Below are 27,589 nucleotides of genomic sequence, written 5' to 3' on the forward strand. Positions count from 1 at the left end.
GTGGCCATGGGCTGCCCCTCAGCACACCAAGCCATCCATCTCGGAGCCTTTGAATCTGCCCTTGGCACAGCCTAGAATGCCCTTCCCAGCTCCTGCTGACACTGACTTCTTTGCAGGGTTCCGGTCTTCAACCCAGATCCCCACCCACACCCGCCCAAGGTCGTCCCTGACCAGAAGCCCTGGCCTAAAAGAGCCATGTTAATCTCTCCCCCTGCTGTCTTTCTGGCTCCCATCACCCCCTGGAATCACACCAACCTCCTGGTTTATCATCTCTCTTGCCTCAGCAGCACGTAGACACCCGCAGGGAGCGCCCTACCACTGTTCTGCACTGTATTCCACGCCTGGCACATAGCAGGTGCTCAGGAAACACTGAAGGAATGAATGAATGAATGAGCGAGCTCTGCTTTCCTCTCCAAGGCACTGTCTGCGCTCTCAATACATACGATCCAGAAATTATGTCCTGAACGTTCCCCCTCCCTCAGACCGTAAGGTGACAGGAGAGGGTCTGTGTGTGTTGTATTTACCTCCTGTATCCGCACGCCCTGCCTAGAGCCTGGCGTGGAGTGAGTGCCCCCGAAAACCTGATGAATGACTGAGCTCTGTGCCTTGAGGGGCTCCGGGCCAGCGGGGGGCAGTTTGTCCCAGGCCTTCTCCCCCGTGTTCTGATCGCGGAGGCTGTGTTAGCTCAGGGCTACTCGTTCATTTAACAAACACTGAGCACGACCGTGAACCTGCACGGGGCTCGTCCCGGGGATGGTAAACAAGGCAGATGGGACTTCCGCCCTCCAGCCGACTAGCGGGAGGCAGCAGCTAACAAGTCAAGCGCAGTGTCATGACAAGTGGCGATACGTGCTCTGAAAGAAAGAGCCCACTACTGCAATAGTCCAGAGAACAGCCACACGGAGCCTGCACTGGTGACGCAGGGGAACTGGGTCTGTGACAGGGCCTGGCCTCGGGATGGGGAGCAGCCACTTGGGGCAGGGGGGTGACCAGAGTGGGCTCACTGGGCCCTTCAGCCTGACACACCTTGGCTTGGGGGCTTGGGGTCCCTCTGCCTGCACTCCAGGGCTGGGCACGCTCCTCACATAGGCAACAATCACCAGGGTCAGGCTGCCTGGATGAGCTTAGAACATTCTAGAAAGAACCTTGAGCTACATCAAGTCCAGTGGTAAGTAAGCTGACTGTGGAATCCTTTCTTCAAACAGAATCTTGAGGCTACTGTTCAGATTAAGGCCAGGCAGGGGCTTCTGGGCAGCAACCCCAAGGCTGGCCGTGGGGCTCTCTGAATTCTTGCACCTCCGGAGGACAGTTTGGAAACTGCTAGTCTTTTCCATCCTGCAAAGAGACTTAAGGAGAGAGGGGAGGGAGTTCCTGTTGTGGCTCAGCAGGTTAAGAACCTGACTAGTATCCATGAGGATGAGGGTTCGATCCCTGGCCTCACTCAATGGGTTAAGGTTACAGCGTTGCCATAAGCTATGGTGTAGGTGGCAGATGCGCCTCGGATCCTGCGTTGCTACGGCTATGAAGTAGACTGGCGGCTACAGCTCTGATTTGACTCCTAGCCTAGGAACCTCCATATGCTGTGGGTGCGGCCCTAAAAAGCAAAAAATAAATAATAAATAAATAGGGGACAGGCAATGAGGGGACTAAATAGGTTGGGTCTTGGCAAGGGCTGGCCTTGAACTGGCCCAAATCCCAACCCTGAACCTAAGATTAATCCTGTGCTGGAGGAGCCTGAGTCCATCCCCTGTGCTCTCCCATCCCCCACCCTCAGCCGCCTTTGCCTAGCCTCCCCAACCCCTCCTGGCCTTCCCAGCCTCAGTCCTGGCCTCCCTTGCCTCCACAGGAAGCTATACTTTGCCCAGTCCCACAAGCCCCCTTTCCACGGGCGCGTGTGCATGGCACCTCCCGGTTGCCTGCTTAACTCCAGCCCCGACGGGCCGACCAAGGGCTTCTTCTACGTGCCCAGCGAGAAAGGTACATGTGGGGAGGCTGCCGCGGGGCCTTTGGAGCCCGGGCCCCACCTCCCCGTACAGCTTTGACTCCCTCCGCAGTGCCCAAGGCCCACCTCTCCGCCACCTTCGGCTTCAACCCCTGCATGAACACAGGCTGCGGGAAGCCGGCAGTGCGGCCGCTGGTGGATACGGGGGCCATGGTCTTCGTGGTCTTTGGCATCATTGGCATCAACCGCACGCAGCAGGTAGACAACCATGTCATCGGAGACCCGGTACGTGGGCCCACATTGGGCAGATGCCAAAGGGCCCGGCCACACCAGGCCTGCAAACAAGTACCAGCCCAGAGGCCACCAGCCCAGCTCCCCACGCTGCCTCTTGGCTCCTTGACTGCTCTTCCAGCCCAGATAGGTCCCCATGGACTCCTGGGACACCATTTCTCTCGAGGACTGAGCAAGGTTGAGCTCTTAGAATCGCCCAGGAATCTGGGCACAGTCAGGCCTGAGCCGGCTGCCCTGCATCACTAGGGCTAGAGGCGAGGTGAATACAGATGTAAAACCTCCCCGCCCTCCTCCTGCAGGAAGCCCTCTCTGTGCCCAGAGCCCTTGCCGCGTCCTTGGCTGTGGTGCCCTTGCTCGGGCTGGTCTGCCTGGTGCTGGGCTCCTGGGAGTTGGAGGGGAGGAGGCTGCTGGAGCAGTGGGTGGCCCTGGGCCTGCCACGTGGAGGGAAGGGTCATGGATGTGGGTAGGGTTGGTCGAAACCCCTGCTTTGGGAAGTCGGCCAGGCTGGGGGTACAGGGTTTGAGACACAAAGTGATTTGGGAGCCAGGCGGGGTCAGAGGCGATCAACACAGTCTGGCCCGTGAGTCTGCAGGTGTTCAGAAGAGGCGTGGGGAGGAGGGGAGGCAGGTGCTGGAGAACAGACAGGAGGTGGCTGTGTGGAGGGAGGGGACAGGCAGGGAGCCCAGGTGCAAAGGGAAGGGCCAGGCGGGGAGCCCAGGTGTGGAGGGAGGGGGCAGGCAGAGACAGGTGCACGCATAGTGAGTGAAAGCAAGGACCGGGGGCCGAGGGGGCTCACTGGGGTGGGCAGTGATGGGAGGGGAGACACTGCGGGGAGCCGGGTAGAGCGGCCTGGGCCAGGACTGCGAGCCACCAAGCAGAGGGTCCTGAGAACAGCAGCGGGCGATGGAGGGGAGCTGCCAGCGGTTCCTCCCCAGGGCTGGGGCCCAGGACTGAGTTCCCAACTCACTGAGCAGCTGCGCCGGCTTGTGTCTCCTTGGGAAAGGGCAGCGTCGTCTACGACAGCAGCTTTGACCTCTTCAAAGAAATCGGGCACCTGTGTCGCCTCTGCAAGGCCATCGCGGGCAACTCGGAGCTGGTGAAGCCAGGCGGGGCCCAGTGCCTGCCCTCAGGTGCGAGGGGAGCCAGTGCCTGGGAGGGAGGGCGGATGGGGGCACGGGGTCCAAGAGTGGGCAGCCCTGAGGACACATGTGCCTGGCATGGGCATGGCTGCACACCTGTGTCTGTGCTTGAGAATATCCAGTCCTTCATCAAGGGTGTGCGCATCTTCCAAAGGAGAGCAGGCGCATGCCTGAAGGTGAACTGGCACCGAGCCACACAGGTGTGGGGAGGTGTGTGGCGTGTGGCGCTGCACCTGCAGGAGTAGCTTTTCCATGACTGAGAGTGAAGCAGGGGGCTGCCCGCTGGTGATTACTTGGGACACAGCGGGGCTCTCCTGATGACATTGCCAGGGGCTCCAGACATTTTTTAAACTCAAAGGTTGGGGGAAGGGCGTGTGCCCCTTGCACACCTGCTCCCAGATGGGTGAGCACACATGCATGCATGGGATGGGGGGGCAAGAGGTGCTCCCTTCCTGGGTGCCCCCCCCGACCCACCTCCCCCTCTCCCTGCAGGCTACAGCATCTCCTCCTTCCTGCAGATGTTGCACCCCGAGTGCAAGGAGCTGCCCGAGCCCCACCTGCTCCCAGGGCAGCTGTCACACGGGGCCGTGGGTGTCAAGGATGGCCGAGTGCAATGGATCTCCATGGCCTTTGAATCGGTGAGCCCCGGGCGGGCCGCCAGGTGCAGGTGGTGCTCTGGCCTCACAGAGTGCGCTGTCATCGCTGGCCCCCACCCCCACTCCGGAGCAGAGCAGAGGGGTTGCTCTTTGGAGGGGATCCTGAGACCCAGAGGGGTGAAATTGCTTTGCCCAAGGTCACAGGGTTGGTGAGTGTCAGTCTGCAGGGCTAAACAAGGCCATCTGGTCACCGAGCACGGCCATCGTGCTACACGGGACGCCAGCCAGCTCCCACCACCTGCCTCCCCACGGCCTGAGGTCCACACCCTTTGGCTGGGGCAGGTGACAGTTCGCAATGCTTCCCTCTGCCACTGTGCTGGGCCTTCCTGGGAGAGATTAGAAGCCAGGGGACAAGCCAGCCTGCACCTCACTGCTTCCTCTCCCACCCCTGATGCTCCCTGGGCTCTGCCAAGGAGACACCCATGCACACATGTGCACACACATGCATCCCCAACCTGGGCACCGCAGCCTTCTCGGCCCTGGCACTTGGCGCTGTGAGGCTTGCCAGCTCTGCTGCTGCTGCATCCGAGCTAAGCCCTAGTCCAGTCCTGGCCCTGATGCTGCTGTGGTCTGTGTCCTTGAGCAAAAGGCGCTCGTCCCCATCCGCCACCCCTGGCCCCCAGTTCCTGCTCTAGAAAGGAGTATCTCAGTTCCCTGCCCGCCCTCTGGCAGTCGTTGAGAAGCTACAGTGATGTCATTCACATGGAGGCGTTGGGGACGAGAATAATATGACAAGGTGACAAGTGGACGATTCCTGTTCTCTGGCTCCAGTCCCGCCAGCTGTGTCACTCACTGCGTGAACAGCCAAGATGCTGGCCACCAGTGAGGAGGCCTGGACCCCCTCTCAGCCCTCAGAGAGCCCCAGGGTAATGCAAACCCCACTTCAAAGCCCAGGCAGATGTGTTTGTTTTGGTTTGGTTGTTCTTTTTAGGGCCGCCACCCCTTGTGGACGTTCCCAGGCTAGGAGTCAAATCAGAGCCATAGCCACAGCAGTGCGGGATCTGAGCTGCGACTGTGACCTATACCACAGCTCATGGCAACACTGGATCCTTAACCCACTGGATCCTTAAACCCACTGGATCCTTAAACCACTGAGCGGGGCCAGGGATTGAACCCTCATCCTCATGGATACTCATCAGGTCTGTTACCACTGAGGCATGATGGGAACTCCCCAGGAAGTCTTAACCATGGTAATATAGACATAATAAAATTGACCATCTTATAGCTCAGTAATGATCCATCTCTAAAGCGTTTCACCTTGCAAAACTGGAACGGTCCCCCTTCACATGGACTCCGCACGCCCCTCATCCAGCTCCAGCTCTGCTTTCTGTCCCCATGGATTTTGTTGCAGAAGTGGAATCACACACCACTGTGTGATTTTTGTGATTGGTTCATTTCACTCATTCCTTCCTTTTTTTTTTTTTTTTGGCTGCAGGCATGGCATATGGAAGTTCCCAAGCTAGGGGGCTGAATTGGAGCTGCAGCTGGAGGCCACAGCCACAGCAATGCCAGATCTGAGCCATGTCTGCCACCAACACCACAGCTCAGAGCAATGCCATATCCTTAACCCACTGAGCAGGGCCAGGGACCGAACCTGCTTCCTCATGGGTACCATTCCGGTTCGTTTCCGCTAAGCCACAATGGGAACTCCCATTCCTTCTTTTTTAAGGTGGAAGCTGCAGGCAGTTTGAGAGAGGAAAGAATCCCTGATCGGGCTCCTCCACATGTCAGGACATCACTTCCCAGCCGACCCCCACCAGCACTCAGACACACACCTGGCAACTCACTGTAAAGTCGGAACTGGACAGGCCGCCTGCCCTCCTGAACTCACCATCCAGGCAGGAGAGAGGCAGGCAGGTTGCTGGGCAGTGATGAGAACTGTGATGGAGAAGCACCGACCGAGGGCTTACAGAGCCCAGAGGATGTCTGTCTTGGGGCATCAGGGAAGGCTTCCTAGAGGAGGCAGAACCCTAAGTGAGCCTTGAAGGAGAAGAGGGAGCCAGCTGTGCAGGCAGAGGGAACAGCATGGGCAGAAGCTGGGACACAGAGCAGGGGCCCGTCGGTGGGGTGGGGGTGGGGGTGGGGGTGGTTCAGGGGTCAGAAGTGGTTCTGTTGGAAAAGAACAGGGGCTTTGGTGGCATCAGGACCTGCTGCTGCTGCTGTGAGAGTCACACGTGTACCCGGACAGGCTCACCCTTCCTTCCACGAATCACAGTCTCTGTGTGCAGGTGGCCAGGGGCCAGCCGCAGCTGTCACAGAGCAGACCAGTGGTCACAAGGACAGGGGAATGGGCCATGGCCACCCGCCTGTCTCACTGGCTCCTGTCCCCGCAGACCACATACAAGGGCAAGTCCTCCTTCCAGACCTACTCGGACTACCTGCGCTGGGAGAGCTTCCTGCAGCAGCAGCTGCAGACACTGCCTGAGGGATCGGCCCTGCACCGAGGCTTCCAGACCTGCGAGCACTGGAAGCAGATCTTCATGGAGATCATAGGCGAGCAGCAGCCCAGCCCCTCACCCTCAGGGTCCCAGCTTGCGGAGGGAGGGGGGGTGGCAGTGGGGGGCATGCAGAGGTGACCTGGCCTGAGCCACACTTGTCTTCTCAATTCTGACCAAGAGCCCCGGAGAAACTGGGATGACCCAGGGGCCAGGAACACCAATCAGAGACCAAAGTGTGGGGCCCCTCCTGCCCGGGGGCATCAGGCCACATTTGTGATCCTGAATTTGGCCGCCTAGAAAGCAATGGTAATGACCATCATGGCAGCCGTCTGTCAAGATGAGCCCTTTTTGGTGCCAAGCCGGGTGTTGTGCCCTGACCTGTGTTATCCCTTTCACCTCCAGCTGAGGCCTAGGGAGCGGGTGCTGTTACCCCATTTTACAGATGAAGAAGACATGCAGGCTCAGAGCGGTCAAGTGGCTCACCCAGAGGGACACCGTGACAGTGCCCACCGGCCTGACCCCAGGACCTCCGAACCAGGAGGGTGAGGGGGCTGTGGGTACCCCTCCGTGGGGCCCAGCTGAGGGCCTTCTTCTCTCACCTTCCAGGGGTGCAGAGCGCCCTGTACGGCCTAGCCCTCTCCTTGCTCATCTGCGTGGCTGCGGTGGCCGTGTTCACCACCCACGTGCTGCTCCTGCTGCCTGTGCTCCTGAGCATCTTGGGTAAGTGGGTCGGGGGCCAGGAACAGAGAGGGGTCTGACTGGTGGCCTCAAGTCAGCAGGATTCCCTCCGCCCTTAACTGTCCTCTCCAGTGAAAGTGTCCCGACCACCCCACCCCCACCCCAGGCAAAAAGAGCCTCTGTGACAGTCACCCATAGGACTATGGGCTTCCAAGGGGAGCCAGATGTCACCAGGTATCACCAGGTGGGAGCTCTCAGCCCAGAGACAGGTGTTGCTGTGCCTGTCCCCTCTTTCAGGCTCCCCCAGCTCTCTCTGGTCCTGTCCCTCCCTGTCCCACCTGTCCCCAGAGGCAGGGGCTCTACCGTGGACGTCACTGCATTCCCAGCGGCCCTCTGAAATGGCCCACCACCCCTCCAGGACTGTATGGATGGGGTCTGGTCCAAGCTGCCTCCCCGCCACCCCCTGCCCCCTGCAGGCATCGTCTGCCTCGTGGTGACCATCATGTACTGGAGCGGCTGGGAGATGGGCGCCGTGGAAGCCATCTCCCTGTCCATCCTGGTCGGCTCCTCCGTAGACTACTGTGTCCATCTGGTTGAGGGCTACCTGCTGGCTGGAGAGAACCTGCCCTCCCAGCAGGCCGAGGTGAGCACCCCACCTGCCCCACCCCTCCCCACAGTGCAGCTAAGAAGCCCCTAAGGGTAGCTGGCCACCCCCACCCCCCACCCCTTTGCTCGACTCCAATCAGGATGTGTCCTAGGAGCCTATTTCCAGGGCCATTTCTCTGTGCCCAGGAGACTCAAATTCTAAGGCAGCTCCAGCCAAGCATCGCTGTGGGCTGTGTGCGGGTCCACTCCCCCCAGCCTCTGTCCCCCTAAGTGAATGTGAAGGGGTGGACCAGGGATCATCCAGGGGCCCTTCCTGCTTCTTGGGCCCCTGAGTCCGAGTCATTTATTAGTAGTCCAGGGAGCAGGTCTGAGCCCCAGTCATGACCCTGAGGCTACCCCCTCCCCCGGCAAGTGAGGCCACACCCATGTGTACTCAGTGCCAAAACCAGCTCTGGGCCCAGAGGGTTTCTGTTTTTTTCCCAGTTTGGAATTGTATTGGTGTGAAACATCCATAAATATGTCAATTGGTTATACAGTTAGCTGCTCTTGATCAAAAGAAGGAAATCGGTTCCAATCAGGGCTCCTGTTTTTGAAGACCTACTGTGCAGATATTCAGTGTTCTGGTTGTCATGGCAACATTTAACACACCCCCACTGTGTTCCCTGCAAGGGAACCGTTTCTTTCATCTTCACACCAACTCTGTGAGCAGGTGCCATTATCCCCAGTCATGGAGGTGGAAACGGGCTGGCCTTGGACAGTGTGTGCCTGTTTATCCACAGTCCAAGCCCCCATCTCGAGCCCCAGGCAGGGAGGGATCCCCTCCGGCATCGAGGACCCCAGCTCCCCTCTCGCCCACACCCAGGATGCCCACTCGCAGCGCCAGTGGAGGACGCTGGAGGCCGTTCGGCACGTGGGTGTGGCCATCGTCTCCAGCGCCCTCACCACGGTCATCGCCACGGTGCCCCTCTTCTTCTGCATCATCGCCCCGTTTGCCAAGTTCGGCAAGATCGTCGCCCTCAACACGGGCGTCTCCATCCTCTACACGCTCACGGTCAGCACGGCCCTGCTTGGCATCATGGCGCCCGGCTCCTTCACCCGGACCAGGACTTCCTTCCTCAAAGCCCTGGGTGCAGTGCTCCTGGCGGGGGCCCTGGGGCTGGGCGCCTGCCTCCTGCTCCTCCAGAGCGGCTATAAGATCCCCCTGCCCAACGGGACCTCCCTATAGCCCTGGCACTGCATCTGGACTTGCACCTCTTTGGTCCAGTGGGTGGGGACGAGGAGCTCATTCTCTGACTCCTGGGGCATTTCGTTCCCAGCTCGGTGTCAACTAGTTACGTTCCCAGAACTGGGCCAGATGTCCCCCACCTATGTGACCCACACTGCCTTTGTCACAGTGCCGGCCAGAGCTGGATGGTGAAGCCGGCAACCACCCCCAACCCCACAGGGCTGCTGGCAGCTGCCCTGGCCTCTCCCTGCTGGTGGAAGAGACCAGGCCTCCTCCCATGCCTGGTCACCACAGGGGTAGCAGGTGATTTTTGCAAGGGGTTTCCCTCTCACACGGCCTCAATGCTCACAAGAACTTTGTGCTCTGGGTGTTACAGGGTCCCCATTCTGCAGATGTGAAAACTGAGGCACCAAGAGGCAAAGTGAGTGACCTGTAACTGGGTCAGCGGCACAGCCAGAGCTGCCTCCCTTGGGGACTTTGCAGGAAGAGCACAGTGGGGTCAAGGGCAGGGCCTCGCACCCCCTGCCCCCTCCTTCCCCATCAGCTTATGGCAACCAGCACTGGCTGGTCCTCTGGTCCTCCCCAGGCCTTTTGGTCCTGGCCAGGGAGAAGGAAGGACCAGCCTGGGGTACTGCATGACCCATCCCCGGCCCCAGCCTCGAGGTGCTCCTGCTCTCCGGAAGCCGTGGGGCCCCAGCACAGCCTCCCTCACAGATCTGAGCCCCCACCTCCTCCACTCGGCTCTAGGGGTGGAATTTGGGGGAGGGGGCAGCCCCAGGGAAGGGGCGCTGGCTACGCCTGCCGCCTGCTCACAGCAGGCAGTTCTTATCCAAGTGAAATGAAAATGCAGACTGCCGTCATTAACACGAGCATTTTAGGCATCGCTGGCTCCATCGTCTTCTTAAAATTGAAATAACTAAGCGTTTTCATGCTGCCCGGCCAGAGTGCGGCATGAGGGTTGGGGCTGGGCCTGGAAGGAGACAGAGGTGGAGTGGAAGGTGCCAGACCCTCCAGGGAGCAGGGTCACAGGGTGCTCTGTGGGCCCAAGGTGAGGTTGGGGGCCTCTGGGGGAGCACTGGGAGTGGGGCTCATCTGGATCCCCACTGGGGTGCCTGGTATCATGCTGTAGCTTTCTTCCTTGGGGCAGCCATTGCCCACCGGGGCTTTTGGAAGCTGGGCACAGGCCAAGCTGGGACCTTAGGGTGGGAAAGACACCCTGGAGGGTGGTCTCCAGGCCAGCTCACCCCCAGTTAATATCTGTAAATATTAACCGGGGGGCACAGGGTCCCCATCCACTGCGTGCCCAGCACCGAGCCGGGGCTCAGTATTTGCTGAGCAAACATTAGCTCCTGAACCTGCTGTCGGCGGTAAAGACAGACAACAAACAGATCACTAGCGGTCCAGGTGACCCAGAGCACTTACTGGGTCAGGTGCTCCTCCCAGGGTTTGTCTTCATTTGCTTGGGTTGCCTAACAAAGGGCCCCAAACTGGGTGGCTCGTCACAACAGGAATTCATTGTCTTGGTTCTGGAGGCTGGACATCCAAAGTCAAGGTGTTGGCAGGGTGGTCCTTTCGGAGGTCCTGAGGGGAGTCTGCACTGCGCCTCTCCTGGCTTCTGCTGGTTGCTGGCCATCCTTGTGTTCTTTGACTGGTCCATACATCCTTCCAATCTCCACCTCCGTCTTCTCATGCCCATCTCTTCTCTCCGAGGGTCACATCACCTCTCCTCTCAAAAGACGTCGTATTGGACCCTAATGACCTCTTCTTGACTTGATCACCTGCGAAGTCCTTTTTCCAAATAAGCTCACATTCGCAGGGACCAGGTTCAGCTTCAACATATGTTTCAGAGTTCCTATCGTGGCGCAGCAGAAATGAATCCAACTAGGAACCATGAGGTTGTGGGTTCAATCCCTGGCCTTGCTCAGTGGGTTAAGGATCTGGCATTGCCGTGAGCTGTGGTATAGGTCACAGACACGCTCGGATCCTGTGTTGCTGTGGCTGTGGCATAAGCCAGCAGCTGAGCTCCGATTGGACCCATAGCCTGGGAATCTCCATATACTGTGGGTGCGGCCCTAAAAAGCACTGCTACTGTGGGGAAGCCAGAACTGGACCCCAGCCAGCCTGTCCCAGCGTGTGGGCTCCCCCTGGAGGGTGTACAGCCTCTCAGGGAGTCGTAACAAAGAGGATGGTGTTCCAGGGACAATGGATCAGAGGCCTGTTCTTAGAGCATCTGGAGTGGAAACCATTGAATTTGCACCATCCTTGACCCTTAAGTGTTTCCCCATCAGCCATGAAACCCAAGCCCTCAAAGGCAATGAGGGTTGTGGCTGAGGGGCCGTGTTGTGCTCTGGACCACACAGCCTTGAAGGGGCTGACTGGGGATTCAGGCTGGTCAACGGGGGGCTCCGGCAGCCCTTTTGTGTATGGAGCAGGTGGGGAGTCCAGGGCTGCAGGACTGCCCCTCTCCCAGTGACCCCCCTACTTCGGGAGGAACAGGCCAGTTGGCGGGGTGGCGGGGGGAGGCGGTGGCTGGTGAGCTGACAAGACATCCCAGAAAGTGCTCAGAGAAAGGACTTCTCTCTCAGAGTCCTTGTCCCAAAACCTTCCCAATAACCTCGTTTTAAGGGTGGTGGCAGGATCATTTGCATATCATTTGCATGCAGTCCGAATAATGCCCATTTGTCAAGAAACCCTCACTTAGCCCATTTCCTTTGCTTTTAAGAAATAGCTCCTCTTCCTTCCCCTTGGCCTCTTTACAGAGTGTTGTAGGGTGTTGGGCAGGCTGGTCAGAGACCAGGCCCTGGTATCACTGTCCCTTCCCCCCAGGTGACTAGGGCTCCCTCCATCAGCACAACTCTCTGGGGACCCTCATAACTCTCCTGGGAGCTGGGTTCCCATCTTACAGATGCACATGCTGGGGCCCAGAGAGGGGGAGGCAACTGCTCACAGCACACAGCTGGGCTGCTTCTGCCCACCCGGGGTCTGAGGTCCTTGCCCGTCTCTGCCTCCCTGCCAGGCCACCCTCTGTGGATGGTATTCCCAACCTCAGAGCTTTATCTCCTCATCAGAACTGACCTGCCCTGGAGTTCTCAGTGTGGCTCAGCGGGAACGAACCCAACTAGTATCCACGAGGATGCCGGTTCGATCCCTGGCCTTGCTCAGTGGGTTATGGATCCAGCGTGGCCATGAACTGTGGTGTAGGTCGAAGATGTGGCTCAAATCCCACATCGCTATGGCTGTGATATAGGCCGGCAGCTTCAGTTCTGCTTGGACCCCTAGCCTGGGAACTTCCATATGCCACAAGTGGGGCCCTAAAAAATAAAAAACAAAAAAACAAAACAAAACAAAACCCTGACCTGTCCTGGTCTCTTAGCCACGCATGGTGACTGTCCTGTCCAGCTCTGGGCTCTCCCTCTCTCCTGGGTAACTACTTGGGAATCCAGGGACTTTTAGCCACACTCTCGGCTACCTCCTTGATTACAAATAAATCCCCCTTCCTCTTGTCTGTGAATATTGGCGCCACAGGGTCCCAGAGGCACTAACTCGCATGAAAAGAACCTTTTGCCCTTCCTCTGCCGCTGATGCACAGCTCATGGTCTTAATGAGATTTTGCTGAGTGCTGGTGAGACGCCCTTCGTTAGCCCCAGCATGGTGGCTGGCTGGGGTCTGTGAGGATGTGCAGGCATTTGGTGGGACAAGGAGGGGCAGAAGGTGCGAGGGGAGCCCTTGGAGAAGAACCCAAAGGTTTCGTCACCTACAAAAGTTCCCTGAGCCCCTGCTTCTCCCTCCTTCCCCATGGAAGCCAGCAAATAGCCACAAGAGCCAGGTGTGCTGAAGGGCCTGCTGTGTCCCAGGCCCCATCCATGCATCCTTGGGAATTCTCAAAAAGAGAATGTTCCATTTCACTGCTAACAAAACTGAAGCCCAAGAGTTCCCGTCGTGGCTCAGTGGTTAATGAATCCAACTAGGAACGATGAGGTTGCGGGTTCGATCCCTGGCCTCACTCAGTGGGTTAAGGATCCAATGTTGCCATGAGCTGTGATGGAGGTCACAGATGTGGCTCCGATCTGGTGTGGCTGTGGCTCTGGTGTAGGCCAGTGGCCCCGATTGGACTCCTAGCCTGGGAACCTCCATATGCCACAGGTGCAGCCCCAAAAAGAAAAAAGACCAAAAAAACCTGAAGCCCAGAGACGTGAAGTAACTGGCCTGAGGTCACACAGCTTGTGAATGTTAGAGCTGCAATTCCCCACCCCTGCTGATGGCTGCTAAGTATATATGCTCCTCTCTGATACAGCCTCTCATGTGCAACTAGATTTGACTCGAAGAGGCAGCCAAACCTGGAGTTCCTGTCATGGCTCAGCAGGTTACAAACCTGACTAGTATCCAAGAGGATGCAGGTTCGATCTCTGGCCTCGTTCAGTGGGTGAAGGATCTGGCGGTGCCATGAGCTGTGGTATAGGTCGCAGACACAGCTTGGATCCCAAGGTGCCATGGCTGTGGTGTAGACCGGCAGCTGCAGCTCTGATTGGACCCCTAGCCTGGGAACTTCCCTATGCCGTGGGTGTGGCCCTGAAAAGAAAAAAAAAGAAAGAAAGAAAGAAACAGCCAGCCCTGGGCCAGCTGGGCAGCCCTCCTTCCCAGTTGCCCCCACCCCCGCCTCATGCTGCTCAGAGAGGAAGGAGCACCAGACCCAGGCTCAAGAGGCCAGAATCTAAGTCTAGGCCCAACCCTGCCTGGGCGACCTGGACCAAACCACTGAACAATCCCCTGCAAAGTGGAGCAGGGACAGCGCGATGTCCAGGTCTGCCTCCGGCCATGGCTACGCTGCCAGACTTGAGGCCCTTAAATCAAGCTGCCCCAGTGCCCACCATCTGCGGCAGTCTTCCCCCGTGACTCTCTCCTGTTCTCATCATTGTTCACCTCCACTGAAGCAGGAAGATGCCCACTGGGGCTGTTGTCTGTTCAACAACAATTTATTGAACACCTACAATGTGCCAGGCACACTGTTCCAGGCCTCGGTGACCCAAGGGAATCCCCCCCAAAAAAGACCCAGCCCTGACCTCATGGACCTTACAGTCGAGGTGGGGAAAATTGCTTTAATAAAGGAACCCCTCAAATACATAACCATAAACCAGAGAGCTGCAGGGGAGCAGAGTGAGGGATAGGGGCCAAGCCCTGTGCCTGGGACTGGCAGAGGGGTCCTCGGGGAAGTGGCTTCTGCACTGAGATTTAAAGGATGAGGACCAGTTCCCTTGCCTCTGGGGAGCTGATGCCACCAGATACAGGTCTTCTTGAGCCACAGGACAGCCTATCACAGGCTGATGCTAAGACTTAAAAGAAAGAAGTTCATGTATCTTAGTGGGGAAACACCAGCATTCCCTGGGGCAGTGGACAGGGAAGGTGGAGACACGCTGGGCCGGGAGAGAACATGTGGCTTTTCAGGAGCTCAGAGCTGCCCCACCTCCGCCCTCCTCCCCCGCTGCCCCCGCAGTGACAGGGCAGAGAGGAGTCAAGTACGTTTGTACATGTTTCTCAGCCCAGCCCCGGTCACCAAAGAGAAAGTTGCCCAGAAGAACGGGTTTCCAATTCCTCCTGAGCGAACAGGAGTTCAGAGCAGCTTTCATGCCTGCTCCCACAGGCTAAAGACCATTGCCTTTGGCATTCAAGGCTCAGGGGAATCCTGTGAAAGGCCAGGCACTCCAAACGGACTTAAAATATGAGCCCAGCAGCTGGAAGCTGTGGGTGCACACACCGCCATGCCTGGGGCGTCCAAGGCTGGGACAGGACCTGATGTCTTTGCCTTGCCCTGCTTGCCAGGGCTGCCTGGACTGGCCTTAGAGGCTAGGTCTGCAGTTTCCACCAGGGGACCAGGATACAGCAGCAGGTGTGGTGCCCCTCCTGGCCACAAGGAGGCGCTCAGGCCCCCCCACCGCACACCTTCAGAGGAGGAGCTCAAAGGGAGCCTCTTCCTGTTCCCTCATCCTCTTCCCGAACCCTACAGCCTCCTCTTTGGGTTCCTCATCTTCAACTGTCTCCCGTACAAGCCCATCCTTCCCTCTTACGGTCACTGAACATTTGTTTTTCTTTGGGGATCTTCCCATAACCCAGACCTTGTGATACAGGCCATGTGAGGACACTCCCCCAATATACAGTCCCCCAAGTACCCCTTTACCATTACCCCTACCATTCCACCCCTCCACCACGTGGGTAGGCATGTGACCCAGGCCTGGCCAATCAGTGCCTTCCATCTTCCTGGCTCTAGTGATTGGTTGAGGAATGGGCACCCGACCCAAATCAGTCCAAAGAGGGTCTTCATGGAGACTTGCCAGAATTATTAGGAAAGACACACTCTCTTTTGAAGAATATTTCTAGACTGTGGGAGGAAAGACTGGTGCCTGCCCAGGAATGAGGCAACAGAGAGGACAGCAGATCCAAGGATGAAAGACAGATTTCTGATGACATCACTTAAGCCCCTGGATCCAGCTATGCCTGAAGCTAATGTATCCCTAGATTTTTAAACAAGTCAATAAATTACCCTTTTCCTTAAGGCACTTTGAGTGAGATTCTCTTTCACTTTAAATCAAGAGTCTTAACTAAACAGTCCCTCCACCATCCATTTCACACACCCTCTCAAAAGCCTTCATTGAGCTCCTGTCACTTACTGGTTAAATCCCCAACTCTCTCAGAAGATATTCAAGGGCCATGGTGACCTGTCCCCAACACCTCTCCGGGCTCGTCTCCTTCTAGATCCTCCAGCCATCCTGGCTCTTCTCCCTTCCCAGGCATTTTCCATCTCCTTCCTGGTCTATCCATACATGTCCCCTCTCTTCCCCCACTGTCACACTCTGACCTGTCCCTGAAGGCTCAGCTCAGAGGCCACATCCTCCATGAAGGCTCCCTCTCCCTTTTCACGGCTCTTTGCTGGAACACCGACTCCCATGCTTTAGTGAGCTGTGTCCACATCCACTTCCCTGACTGACCAAGAGCCCCCAACCAAGGGCAGGGCTGTGCACACCCCCACGACTGCCCGAGGCAGCTGGACTCTATGTGAGGGGAATGGAGGTAAAATGAACGGGTTTTAGAAACGGAAGACCACTGTATGCCTGTCCAATGGGTAAAAATCCAAATATTTAAGAACACACAGTTGACAAGGCTATGGAGAAACAGGGTCTCTTATACTTTACGGGTGGGAGTATAAACTGGTTCAGCCACCACAGAGGGGAATTTGACAACAACTATCAAAGCCACCGTGGTGGGGTTCCCGTTGTGGCTCAGCGGGTCAAGAACCCACCACAGCGTCTGTGAGGATGCAGATTCAATCCCTGGCCTCGATCAGTGGGTTAAGGATCTGGCATTGCTGCAAGCTGCAGCATAAGTCACACATGCATCTTGGATCCGGTGTTGCTATGGCTCCGATTCAACCCCTAGCCCAGAAACTTCCATATGCCACGGCTGTGGCCGTAAAAAGAAAAGTTTAAAAAAAAAAAAAAAAGGAAAAGGGGAAAAACTCAGCCACTCACCTTTTGATCCAGCAATCCTACTTCTGAGAATTTATCCTATAGATAAACTTACACTGTCCAAGCATAGAAGTTATTCACTGAAGCCTTGCCTGGTAGAGCCCAGGTCTGAGAGCTCCTAAAAGTCCATCAGCACAGGGACCAATGCAATCAGTTAGAGTCAGTCCGTTCAGTCAGTAGGATACTCTGCAGCCACAAACAAAGAATGAGGATGCTTTCCAAGAGCCAATATGCAGAAAATCCCCAAGCTATATTATGTGAGGGGAAAGTTGCAAAAATGAGTGTAAAATATGCTGAAAAAAAAATAGGTGAGAGAGAGAATACAGGTTCATTTTACTTGTATATGCATAAAGAACCTGAAAGCAACACCAGACAAACTAAGACAGTCATTACCTTTGAGGACGGGGGTACCAGGCAGATGGCAGGCAGCCACAGGAGGAAGAATTTTATTACCAATCTTTCACACTCTTGGATTTTTTGACTGCAGGAATGTATTATCTGGATGGATTTTTTTTTTTTTTTTTAAGCAGAAGATACACGTGGCTTTCATTTGCTCCTTAGAAATCTTGCTCTGACTGCGGGGCAGAGGGAGGCAGAGAGAGCAGTGAGGAAGGAAGGAAGGAAGGAAGGAGGGAGGGAGGAAGAGGAGGGAAGGAGGAAGGAAGGGGTGCCCCCGCTCCAAGGCATCAACAAACATCACCTGAAGCTCTCTGAACTTTCGTGCTACCAGGATCTGGTGGGGCCGGTGGCAGCCTCACTGCGGCCATCTCTGGAGCCAGAGAGTCCAAAGCAGAACCCTTCAAGAGTGATGGGGATGTGGCATTGTCTGAGGCCCCTCCCTTTCCTCCTTGTACTTGAGCAGGGGCTGCTTGGAAGGGGCAGCGCAGGCCAATAGAAGAGGGGCTGGAGTTGGGCTCTGCAACCCTCCCAGTTGGGAGTTCTAGACCCTGGGGTCTGCATCCTCCTTCTGCCTCCACTAACTGTGCGAATTGGGGCAAATCATTTGCTCTATTTTAACCCGTTTGCTCATCCATTAAGTAGAATAATATGTCATGCATGGTTGTTTTGTTTTGTTGGTTTGGTTTGCTTTTTGCTTTTTAGGGCCACACCTGTGGCATATGGAAGTTCCCAGGCTGGGGGTCAGATAGCCACAGCAATGCCGAATCCGAGACTCGTCTGCGACCACAGCTCACAGCAATGCCAGATCTTTAACCCACTGAAAGAAGCCAGGGATTGAACCCACGTGCTCATGGAAACCAACACACTGATCTGCAACAGGAACTACAGTTGTTGTATTTTAAGTGAAGGCATAAGGGCTTGGCCGTAGCAATAGCTGCTCAACCATCATCACGCCCATGGTCATTGTTACTAAGCAGAGTTCTCCCAACTCAGGGTAGCGTTTACATGCCTGGAGGAGCCAAGCACTTCAATAAATAGGAATTAATCCATCTCCTACTAGTTTCTCTCCCACTTTATGTAAAATAGGTCTTCTTGTCCCCTTGGTGTTGGGTCTGGCCACGTCATGTGATTTGTCCACTGGGATGCCGACAAGAGTGAAGCAAGCGAAAGCTTGAAATGTGCCTGTCAAGGGGACTTGCCCTCTGAGCTTCTGCCTCTCCGTGGGAAGAACATGCCCCCAGGGAGCCCACTGGTTCCAAGAGCTTGAGAGACACATGGAGCAGACTTGACCCAAACTGTAGCCTGGAGCCAGGCCTGGATGGTCCTGGCATTGTTCACCTGACTCTTAGCTGACACTGATTAATGGGTGTTCTTTTAAGCCCCTGCATCTGGGGAGATTTGTCCTGTGGGATTATTGCAGCAGTGACTTAAGGAATCGTTTCCAACTTCCATAATGAAGTCGGAGATTCTTCCCACAGCCTTCAGTCCTTTAGGGTCTCACCGACAATCCCCCTCTTTTTGTCTGATGTTACTGCCTCCACTTTGCTTCCAACCAAACCAAACTTCTTTTGGTTGCTGAGAGCGCAGTGCTGTGGCTCACCTCCCGGCCTCTGCCCAGGCTGTTCTCCCTGCCCAGGCGCTCCTCCTCGCCCTACTGCACCTTCATAGCTCCCGCTACTCCTTCAGGCCTCAGTTCCTCCAGGAAGCCTCGACTGGTGCCTCGAGTCTGGGTCGGATATCCTGAGATGTCACCTCGCCGCACGACGTCCTTCCTGTGTCCTGTATTTTTAATGACATCCCACTTGCCTCTCTCGCCGCCAGGGCACACTCTGCGAAGGCAAAGCCAGGGTGCCTCCAGTTCCTGGCATATAGTATGTTCATTGTAAATGTTTATTGACTGAATGGCTTCCCTACCGCTACAAGCCTTGATCTGACCCCCTCGTCAAATGGGAATGATCACATTAGAACTGGGGCAGAGGAGTTCCCATCACGGCTCAGCAAGTTACAAACCTGACTAGTATTCATGAGGATGAAGGTTCAATCCCTGGCCTTGCTCAGGGGATTAAGAATCCAGTGTTGCCATGAGCTGTGGTGTAGGTCGCAGAGGCGACTCGGATCTGGCATGGCTGTGGCTGTGGCTGTGGCCAGGACCAGTGGGTGCAGCTCCAATTTGACCCCTAACCTGGGAACTTCCATGTGCGGCAGGTTTGGCCCGAAAAAGCAAATAAAAATAGAAATAACCGGGGTGGAGCCATGCCTGTGCCTTGCTTCCCCCTTCACTCTCCAGACACTTGCACCTGCTCTGTGCCTCCCACCTCCTCCCCTGCCTCTTCTCAAAGGGACATGAGGTGAAGAACATGGATTGTCAGCAGAAGATCAACGAGGCCTTTGTCCTTCACGAGTCTATCACCCTGATGGAGATGCTGCTTGTATTTATGTGGCTTTGCTCTGGGAGAGGGGAAGGGCTTCTCACTGAGCATCCCCATGGACACGCTGCACTCTGCCTGCCAGAGCAGCTTCAAGACTGACCTGCCTTGTCCCGGTGAGAAGAGGCCAAAGTAGGGCAGGCGAGGGAGGGATGGGGGGAAGGAAGCTGAGATCTAGGGTGTCTTCCACATGCCTTCTCTCCACCTATAAGCTCACTTCAACCCCACAACTTAGGTGTTCCCGTCGTGGCTCAGTGGTTAATGAATCCGACTAGGAACCATGAGGTTGCGGGTTCTATCCTTGGCCTTGCTCGGTGGGTTAAGGATCCGGCGTTGCCGTGAGTGGTGGTGTAGGTCCCAGGCACAGCTCAGATCCAGTGTTGCTGTGGCTCTGGTGTAGGCCAGTGGCAGCAGCTCCGATTCGACCCCTAGCCTGGGAACCTCCATGCGCCACGGGAGTGGCCCAAGAAATGGCAAAAAGACAAAAACAAACAAACAAACAACAACAAAAAACTACCACTTACCTTGGAAGGAAGGTGTACCCCTGTTTCTCAGAAGAGAAAAAACTCAGCCACCTTGACCCAGCCAGGCAGGCTGGCTGACCCCAAGGTCAGTCTCTAATGCAATGGCCCCCATGAGAGCAACGATCTGGAGCACTTCCGTGTTGCAGGGAGCATCAAAGGGGCCAGGGAGCATCAATGACATTATTACAATAAAAAGAGAGACTTCCTAAAATGTGCATAGCCCTATGCAATTCACAAAAGGCCGTCACATTTACAATCTCAGGGGTGCCTCACAACTTTGCAAGACAGACTTATTACCACCCCCATTTTTTTAGGGCCACACCAATGGCATGTGGAGGTTCCCAGGCTAGGAGTCGAATAAGAGCTACAGCTGCCAGCCACAGCAATGCAGGATCCAAGCCATGTCTGCGACCTATACCACAGCTCACGGCAACACCAGATCCTTAACCCACTGAGTGAGGCCAGGGATCAAACCCACAACCTCACGGTTCCTAGTCAGATTCCTTCCCACTGCGCCATGATGGGAACTCCCCACCCCATTTTACAGAGGAGAAAATTGAGGCTCAGCAAGGGGAAGTGACTTCTCCCAGGGTCTCAGAGCAAATGAAACTGAGGCAAGACTTCTCCCATCTCATCCACGGGGATCACTGAATTCCAGAGGTCCCACTTAATGAGGCCCTTATCCCAGGAGACTTGGAGGAACCTGACACCCTGGGACACATCCTTTCCCCAGGGGGTGGTAATCAGATCATCAGGCAGCCTGGGTCCCACCTATAGCTGTTCAACCTCGGGCAAGCCACGCCACCTCTCTGAGCCTCAATATGCCAGTTACTTACTGCTGTCTAACAAACCTCTTCAAAGTCTGGTGGCTTAAGACAACAACCATTTATTTAGCTCATGATTCTGTGAGCTAATTAAATTAAGCTGGGTTCATCTGGGTGGTTCTCCCGATCCTAGAGGGCTTATGTATGTGTGTGCAGTCAGCTGTGGGTTATCTGAGTGGTTTTTCTTTGGGAGCTGGGCTGGCAGGCTGGGGGGACAGGGATCACAGGGCCATGTGTCCCTCAACAGGCTTGTTCACAAGCCAGTGTCAGGTTCCTGGAGAATGAGTGGCAGTGCACCAGGCCTCCTGTTATGAGCTGAATTGTGTTCAACCCTCCTGCTATGGGTCGAATCCCGGAAGACAGGATTATCAAGATTTGTTTTAGAAAAAAAGAGAGAAAAGTAAGGGTGGAGGGGAGAGGAAGGACACACACATTTGCCAACCCCAAAACGCAATTTATAAAATGAAAATCTGGTGTGACATTCAACTAAATTAACAATTTATAGATAATTCACAATGCTCATACCATTAAGCAAATGCACTTTAAATTGATTTCGAATTAGTAGGCTAATGATTTCCCCCAGGTCCCATCTCCGCCAGCCCCCAGTGCATGGTTTTTATAAGAGGTAGGTGTGCAGTTACAGCCTCTTTATTCCATAATTGAAGCCATAATTGAACTTGAGGTCATAGTCAAGGGCCCTATTGATCTACAGAGAGAAGGAAAGTGCTGACAGTGACCATCTTCAGGCCAGAGGGGTGGGCTGGGCCATGGGAGAATCCTGCAGCTCTGGCAGATTCGGAGATCACTTCCTGTACGACCCGCAGGGAGCCTTGATGGCTGATGGAAAGTGAGAGAACCTTGAGACACAGGCAGAGCTCCCAATTCCAGTCCTGCAGGGACTCCCTTAAGTCACATCAAGGGGTCTATGTGACTCTTCAAAATTTTCAGGGCTCCTGGATTAATCCTGCACCCTCTCCTGCCCCATGGTGCTGACCTGACCCCCAACACTCAAGGCCAAGGAAATCCAAGCCAAGGTACAACCACAAATATGTTTCGCTCTCCCCCTTTATTCCGAGGGTCAGTCAAAACCTTTGACCATCAACCCAACCAATAGCTCCCCATCTCCCACTTGGGAAGGCAGGAAATGGAGCATGACCCTGTGGTCCTTCCCCTACCATGTCCTCCACCTGCCTTTGGTCTGTGGAAAACTTTAGCCAAAGGATATATTTAATCAGAGAAATGAGAAAGTGCAGAAGCCAAGGAAGACAGTCAAACAAAACAAAATTATAGTAGTTTAGTCATTAAGCAAAGTCAAAGACATTTAGTTTCTTCTCAAAGGCTATAGATAACATACTGAGCCATGTCCTGTGAGCTGTCTTATAGATACTGAAACTCCCACTAAGTGGAAGACTTAACAACATTACAACCAGACTATTAGCCATGACATAAGCTGCCACAATTTTGAGAACAGGCTTTAAGGAAATGGGAGCAAACTGACCCTGGAATGGTCAGTCTTTTGATTCTTAAAACAATCAAAATGACGCCAGTTAGACCACTGCATGACCAATTTCAAGATGACCATCAGAACTGACAATGCTGCTTTTGCCTATAAAATCTCTTGACTGTCAGCAGGAGGCATAGTCCCCCCCTTCCCCAGTTGAAAACTTTCCTTTCCACCAACCTTGCCTCTTTATTGGCTTTAGAGCTGCAAGCAGCTGGACCCCACTTTTGGTAATAAGAGCATGTTGGTTCTTGTTGGCAGAGCCCCAACAGTTCTCATTTCATGAGGCACAAACCATTAACCATCTCTACTGCTGTCTCTAAAAGGGCCATAAGAAGTTTTGACTCCATCGCAAAAGAGCATTGGGGGGGCTCATTTTATTCTTCACCAGACAATTTGGCTGTTCTGAGTCCAGAGATCCTGCCTCCAAAGAATATGCCAAACAAGTGGAAGTAGGAGGTGAAGCAGAGAGAGAGATATTTTACAGAGTAAGTGTGCCCTGGGAACCCCATGACCGCAGTGTCAGAGAGGACAGTCAGGAGGTGAGTGGACTATGAGCTCTTGGTCTCCTACTAAATGGAGCAATGTTTGGGACAATTTGTAAAGTGCTCCACGTATGCTCTTGAGATTGTTGAGCTGTCTATAATACAGTCCACATCTGAACCCTAAAATTACCTGAACACTGTATGTTAGCAGTAGATACAATGCTCCTCCCAAATCTCATAAATTTTGGAAAAGGCAAGAGGGGAGAAGGACAAAGAAGGACCTTGCCCTTTTCCCTGCTACCTGCCCCCATCCCATTCTTGGAGCATTGAGCTCCTTGCAGATTTTTCAACTGACCTTTGAACATGTGGAGCTCTCCTGCTTCCTCCACTGGCACTAGGGGTAAATACCATGCTCCGAGCTCTCCTTGGCTGGATTTTTCTCTCAGACATGTGGTAGCCTGGGAGTGGAAGAAGAAGAGAAAATTACTCATTCTCAACTTTGCATCATCTGGTTCAGATTCTATTACAGGAATCAGTCATGGTGATAACCAAAGAGAAGAAGGGGGGGTTGTCTTGTTTTTTTGGGTTTTTTTAGGGCCACTCCTGTGGCATATGGAGGTTCCCAGGCTAGGGGTTCAATCAGGGCTGTAGCTGCAGGCCTACACCACAGCCACAGCAACGCCAGATCCGAGCTGTGTCTGAGACCTACACCACAGCTCATGGCAATGCCAGATTCTTAACCCACTGAATGAGGCCAAGGATCAAACCTTCGTCCTCATGGATACTAGTCAGATTCGTTTCCACTGAGCCACAATGGGAACTCTGAGAAGAAAGGTTTGAGGGAAGGTCTCTGGTTTCTAGCAAGAGATTAGTAGGGAATAGCCATTTAATCGATATTGATCAATAAGCTGTCCCAGAAAAATCTAAAGCCACATTATTTAAACAGAGCCTTCCCCAAAGCATCTTCTCCGCTGATCCAGAGAATGCAGAAAAGGCAAAATCAGGAAGGAGGGATGGCTTTTTGTCAAAAACTGGCTGTAATTTGATACAGTCATTTTGGAAGCATGTGTATACTCTATGGCCAGCAATTCCACTTCCGGGTACACACCCAATGTAAATGAGAGTTTTGTCCTCAAAAGACATGCACAAGAATGTTCAAGGCTTTATTTACAACAGCCTCAAGTGTTAGTGATATAGCGATGAGCATATATGTCTTCAATAACAGCCTCAAACTGGAAATAATCCAAATGTCCATCAACAGGAGAATGGATCAATAGGTAGTGCTTTATTCACACAAAAGAGTACTAAACAGCAATAAAAAAAAGAATGAACAACCGACATGCAACAGCACAGATGAATCTCAAGACAGTGTGCTGAAAGAAGGAAGCCAGACACAGAAGAGTGCCTACTGAATGATCCCATTTGTATGAAGTTCAAGAACAAGAAAAACTGGTCTATGGTGACAGATGTCAGAATAGTGGTACCCTTGGTGGGAGATGGCACAAGGAAGTGGTGCTGGAAATGTTACGTATTTTTATCTGGATGGTGGTTGCACACACACACACACACACACACTTTTAAGATTTATGTACATTATATATTATACCTCAAACATTTTTAACATATATTTTTAAATGGCCACTCTGACACTCCAAAATTTAAATCATCATGTGTCATTTATTTCTCAAGGGCCATGACATTGACAGAGATTGTGCTTTGCTTTCTGCCTTAAGGGAAGTAGGAACATACCTGCCCACATCACAAATGAGGATACTGAGGCATGGAATTTCCAGGTAGAGACACCATTACAAACCATACAGCCTAAGGCTGGACAGACAGGTACCATGATGAGTACAGACTGTGATCCATGATCTGTGGCACCTATGTCCTTTCTCATGGCATTATTGATGTGGTTCACAATGCCCGAGGCTGGACATGCCCCTCTGAGCTGCCAAAGGATCTCATCATCCCATAGTCCTGCCATTCTCTCTAGAGCAGAATAGGATGGCTGTTGCCGAAGCTCCAGGATGAACTTGAAGAGATGCCAAATGGACATTGAATCAGAGCCCAGCCTTGCAGTTTCCAGCTGCTGTCACTGCAGTGTGACCCAGCTATGGCAGGGCATGGTGACTATGCCACAGGTAGCTTCCAGAGGCTCTTTCAACACCTTGGACAGAGGTGCCCCTGCTCGAAGCCCAGGCTCCCGACTCATTCTATTGTTTCAGCACCAGGGACAGCAGTTCATGCATTAAATTAGTATGGGAAGAGACTGGGGTGGCAAAATCTGTCTGTGGAAAGCAATCTTCCCAGGGTTTGCTATTTACACACAACGCTACTGCTTCCAGCTTTGTATAACAAATTAAATTCTGACAGCATTAAAAATGTATGCGTGATGAGAAGATTGGTTTGGAAAACACGCAGCACTTACCTCCCTTCCACCTCCACCTCCTTCCTCCAATCCAGGTGTTTCCCAAGGGAGCTGCACTTCAGGGAACACCCAGTTAAATAGGGTGTCTCATATTTAGAATTTCCAGTGGAGTGCCTGGGTAGGACAGAACCCCTGGGACCCAACTTACATTCGTTCTGAAACCTAGATGAAAGAATACATTTGCATGGTGAAAGGGGAGGTTGTTTAGAAATCTTTCCTTTAACATATGAGCACCACAGAGTTCCTGTTGTGGCTCAGTGGTTAACAAGCCTGACTGGCATCCATGAGTACATGGGTTCGATCCCTGGCCTCACTCAGTGGGTTAAGGATCTGGCGTTGCCGTGAGCTGTGCTGTAGGTTGCAGATGAGTCTCGGATCCCTAGTTGCTGTGGCTATGGTGTAGGCCAGCGGCTGCAGCTCCAATTCAACCCCTAGCCTGGGAACCTCCATATGCCACAGGTGCAGCCCTAAAATAGCAAAAAAAAAAAAAAAGGAGGGGGGAAGAGGCCAGTGTGGCTGGGGCACAGCACATGAGGAGACGGCACAGAAGAAATAAAGTTGGAGACGTGGGAGGGGATCGGATCACGTGGGCCATGTTGGTCATATAAGGAGTTTGGATCTTAAGCCTGGGAGTAATACAGTCTGAATTAAGATACCCTTTTTTTTTTTAGCTGCTATGTGGAGAATGGACTGGGGGCGGGACTGGAAGGGGAAACTAGAAGACCAAGTTAGGCTGATGCAATGGTCCACTGAGAGATGATGGTGATGGTAGCCACTCTTGACCTCCCTCCACGTGTAATTTTATCCCCAAAATTAAGGATGGGCTTCTCTGAGTCATCCCTGCTCCCTTCCTCCAGTCCCTCCTGTAAGCGATGCCACACATTTGTGAGCTATGATGAGAGAACATGCACAGGGTCATATGCTATGTCTCATGCACTGTTGAAAGAATGAATGAAATGGTGGCTTCAGAACCACTTGGCTCATTTAGAAATAGAATCTATTGCCAGTTTTACACCAATTCTTCTCAAACTCTTTCAATTCATGCGCTACCACCAGGGAGGAAGCATGCATTACTCTTAATCCACTCCTCATGGCTCATCATCTGAGAAACAAACCCCACCTGATGGGATGCTGAGGGGGGAACCATAAACTATCAATTATGCAGTGAGCAAAAGCCTCAAAGTATAGAATATTTAAAGCATGACTACAACAGAGATACCACTTCCCAGACTAGCCAGAGGATCCAAAGAGACCACAAATGCATAGTAGGCAACAGCATTTGCTGGCCACCTGGGCTCACCAGCCTAATCGGGAATTTGTACTCATATGACAATCAGGATGGGAGAAAACTGAACAATTAGGGGAGAAACAAAGATCGCTTGGCTTAGTATCAGTGCTTCTGTTCCTTGGTCTCATCTCATTCCCTAACGCACTTGAGGATGTCAGGCAAATCCCTTCCTCTTCCTGGGCCTCATTTTTCTCAACTGAAAAATGCGGGGCTTTGTTTGAACTCCATGATCTTCCAGCTCAAGCAGTCTGTTAATCTGTATATGATTTAGGATCTGCATTTGCCACACTTTTGTATCTCCTTTGGTCCTCCCCAAATTCCCCCAATGCACAGAAAGCGTGTATCGTTATGCCCATTTTCCAGGTTGGGAAGACTGAGATCTTGAGGTCACAAGGACTCGTCCCACATTGGCAATCTGAGCTAGAAAGGATTAGATTCCATTACCACTCACCCAGGTAAAACCTAAATCTAAAAAGGGGCTGACAGCAGCTCATTCTGCAAGGGCCTACTCCCCCACTCTCCAGATCCATTCTCCCCACCCCCTCCACAGCCCTGTCCAGCCTCTGTTGGGCCCTGGCTCTCCTGCAACCTCGCTGGTCATCATCAGGAGGTTTGCTGGGACTACAAAGACGCCCATGCTCTATACAACCTCTCTGCATGGATTACTATTTCAATATCAAGGCCACCCGCAAATCCGATCACGGCCGTGTCCTTCCACTGCGCTCATAATTGGAATCCGTCAACTCATTAGCATAGGGGAGGAGAGGAAGACACACTGGGCTTTATCCACCGGCCCTGATTTAGTAGGTGTTCCCTTTGCAGCTCCTGGGCTTTGGAGGAATCTGCATCCCGGCAGTGTGCGCCTGTGTTTGTTATGGAAATTACCATCCACCTATACATATAAATCTGCGAGGGAGCCTCTGGCCGTTTCTAAAGTTCCGCAGGCTGTGCTGCGAGAAGCCTGGGCAGAACTGAGGCTTTCTGGAGATGCTGAGACCTCCATCCTTGGACTAACCTCAGAGGAGTCTTGACCACCCAAAGAGCTCAGATAACAGTTTTCAGTCCTCAAGAGTTTGCAGCGTGCCCAGCACAGTGCTCAGGGTTTCCCATGTACCATCTCATTTAATCCTCATAAGAATGCCGTGATATTTTTGTTGAGAATACTAAAGCTAGGACAGATTTAAGGGATTTTCTCAACATCGCAGGAATGGAAAAGAGCTGC

General features: G+C 53.7%; 1 protein-coding gene across 1 annotated transcript in view; it reads left to right on the plus strand.

Annotated features, from left to right (window-relative positions):
- The window catches only part of DISP3 (dispatched RND transporter family member 3), a 35,303-nt gene extending 26,047 nt beyond the window's left edge, over positions 1-9,256 (plus strand). Inside the window, exons 13-20 of the mRNA XM_047791539.1 lie at positions 1,847-1,977; positions 2,055-2,227; positions 3,237-3,363; positions 3,865-4,010; positions 6,362-6,521; positions 7,073-7,186; positions 7,621-7,787; positions 8,613-9,256. Coding sequence (XP_047647495.1) covers positions 1,847-1,977; positions 2,055-2,227; positions 3,237-3,363; positions 3,865-4,010; positions 6,362-6,521; positions 7,073-7,186; positions 7,621-7,787; positions 8,613-8,975 — 1,381 coding nt within the window. The 3' untranslated portion in view covers positions 8,976-9,256. The remainder of the gene's footprint in view (positions 1-1,846; positions 1,978-2,054; positions 2,228-3,236; positions 3,364-3,864; positions 4,011-6,361; positions 6,522-7,072; positions 7,187-7,620; positions 7,788-8,612) is intronic.
- The last annotated feature ends 18,333 nt before the right edge of the window (positions 9,257-27,589 follow it).

This window comes from Phacochoerus africanus, chromosome 8 (genome assembly GCF_016906955.1).
Source record: "Phacochoerus africanus isolate WHEZ1 chromosome 8, ROS_Pafr_v1, whole genome shotgun sequence".
In the NCBI taxonomy this organism is placed as follows: Eukaryota; Metazoa; Chordata; class Mammalia; order Artiodactyla; family Suidae; genus Phacochoerus; species Phacochoerus africanus.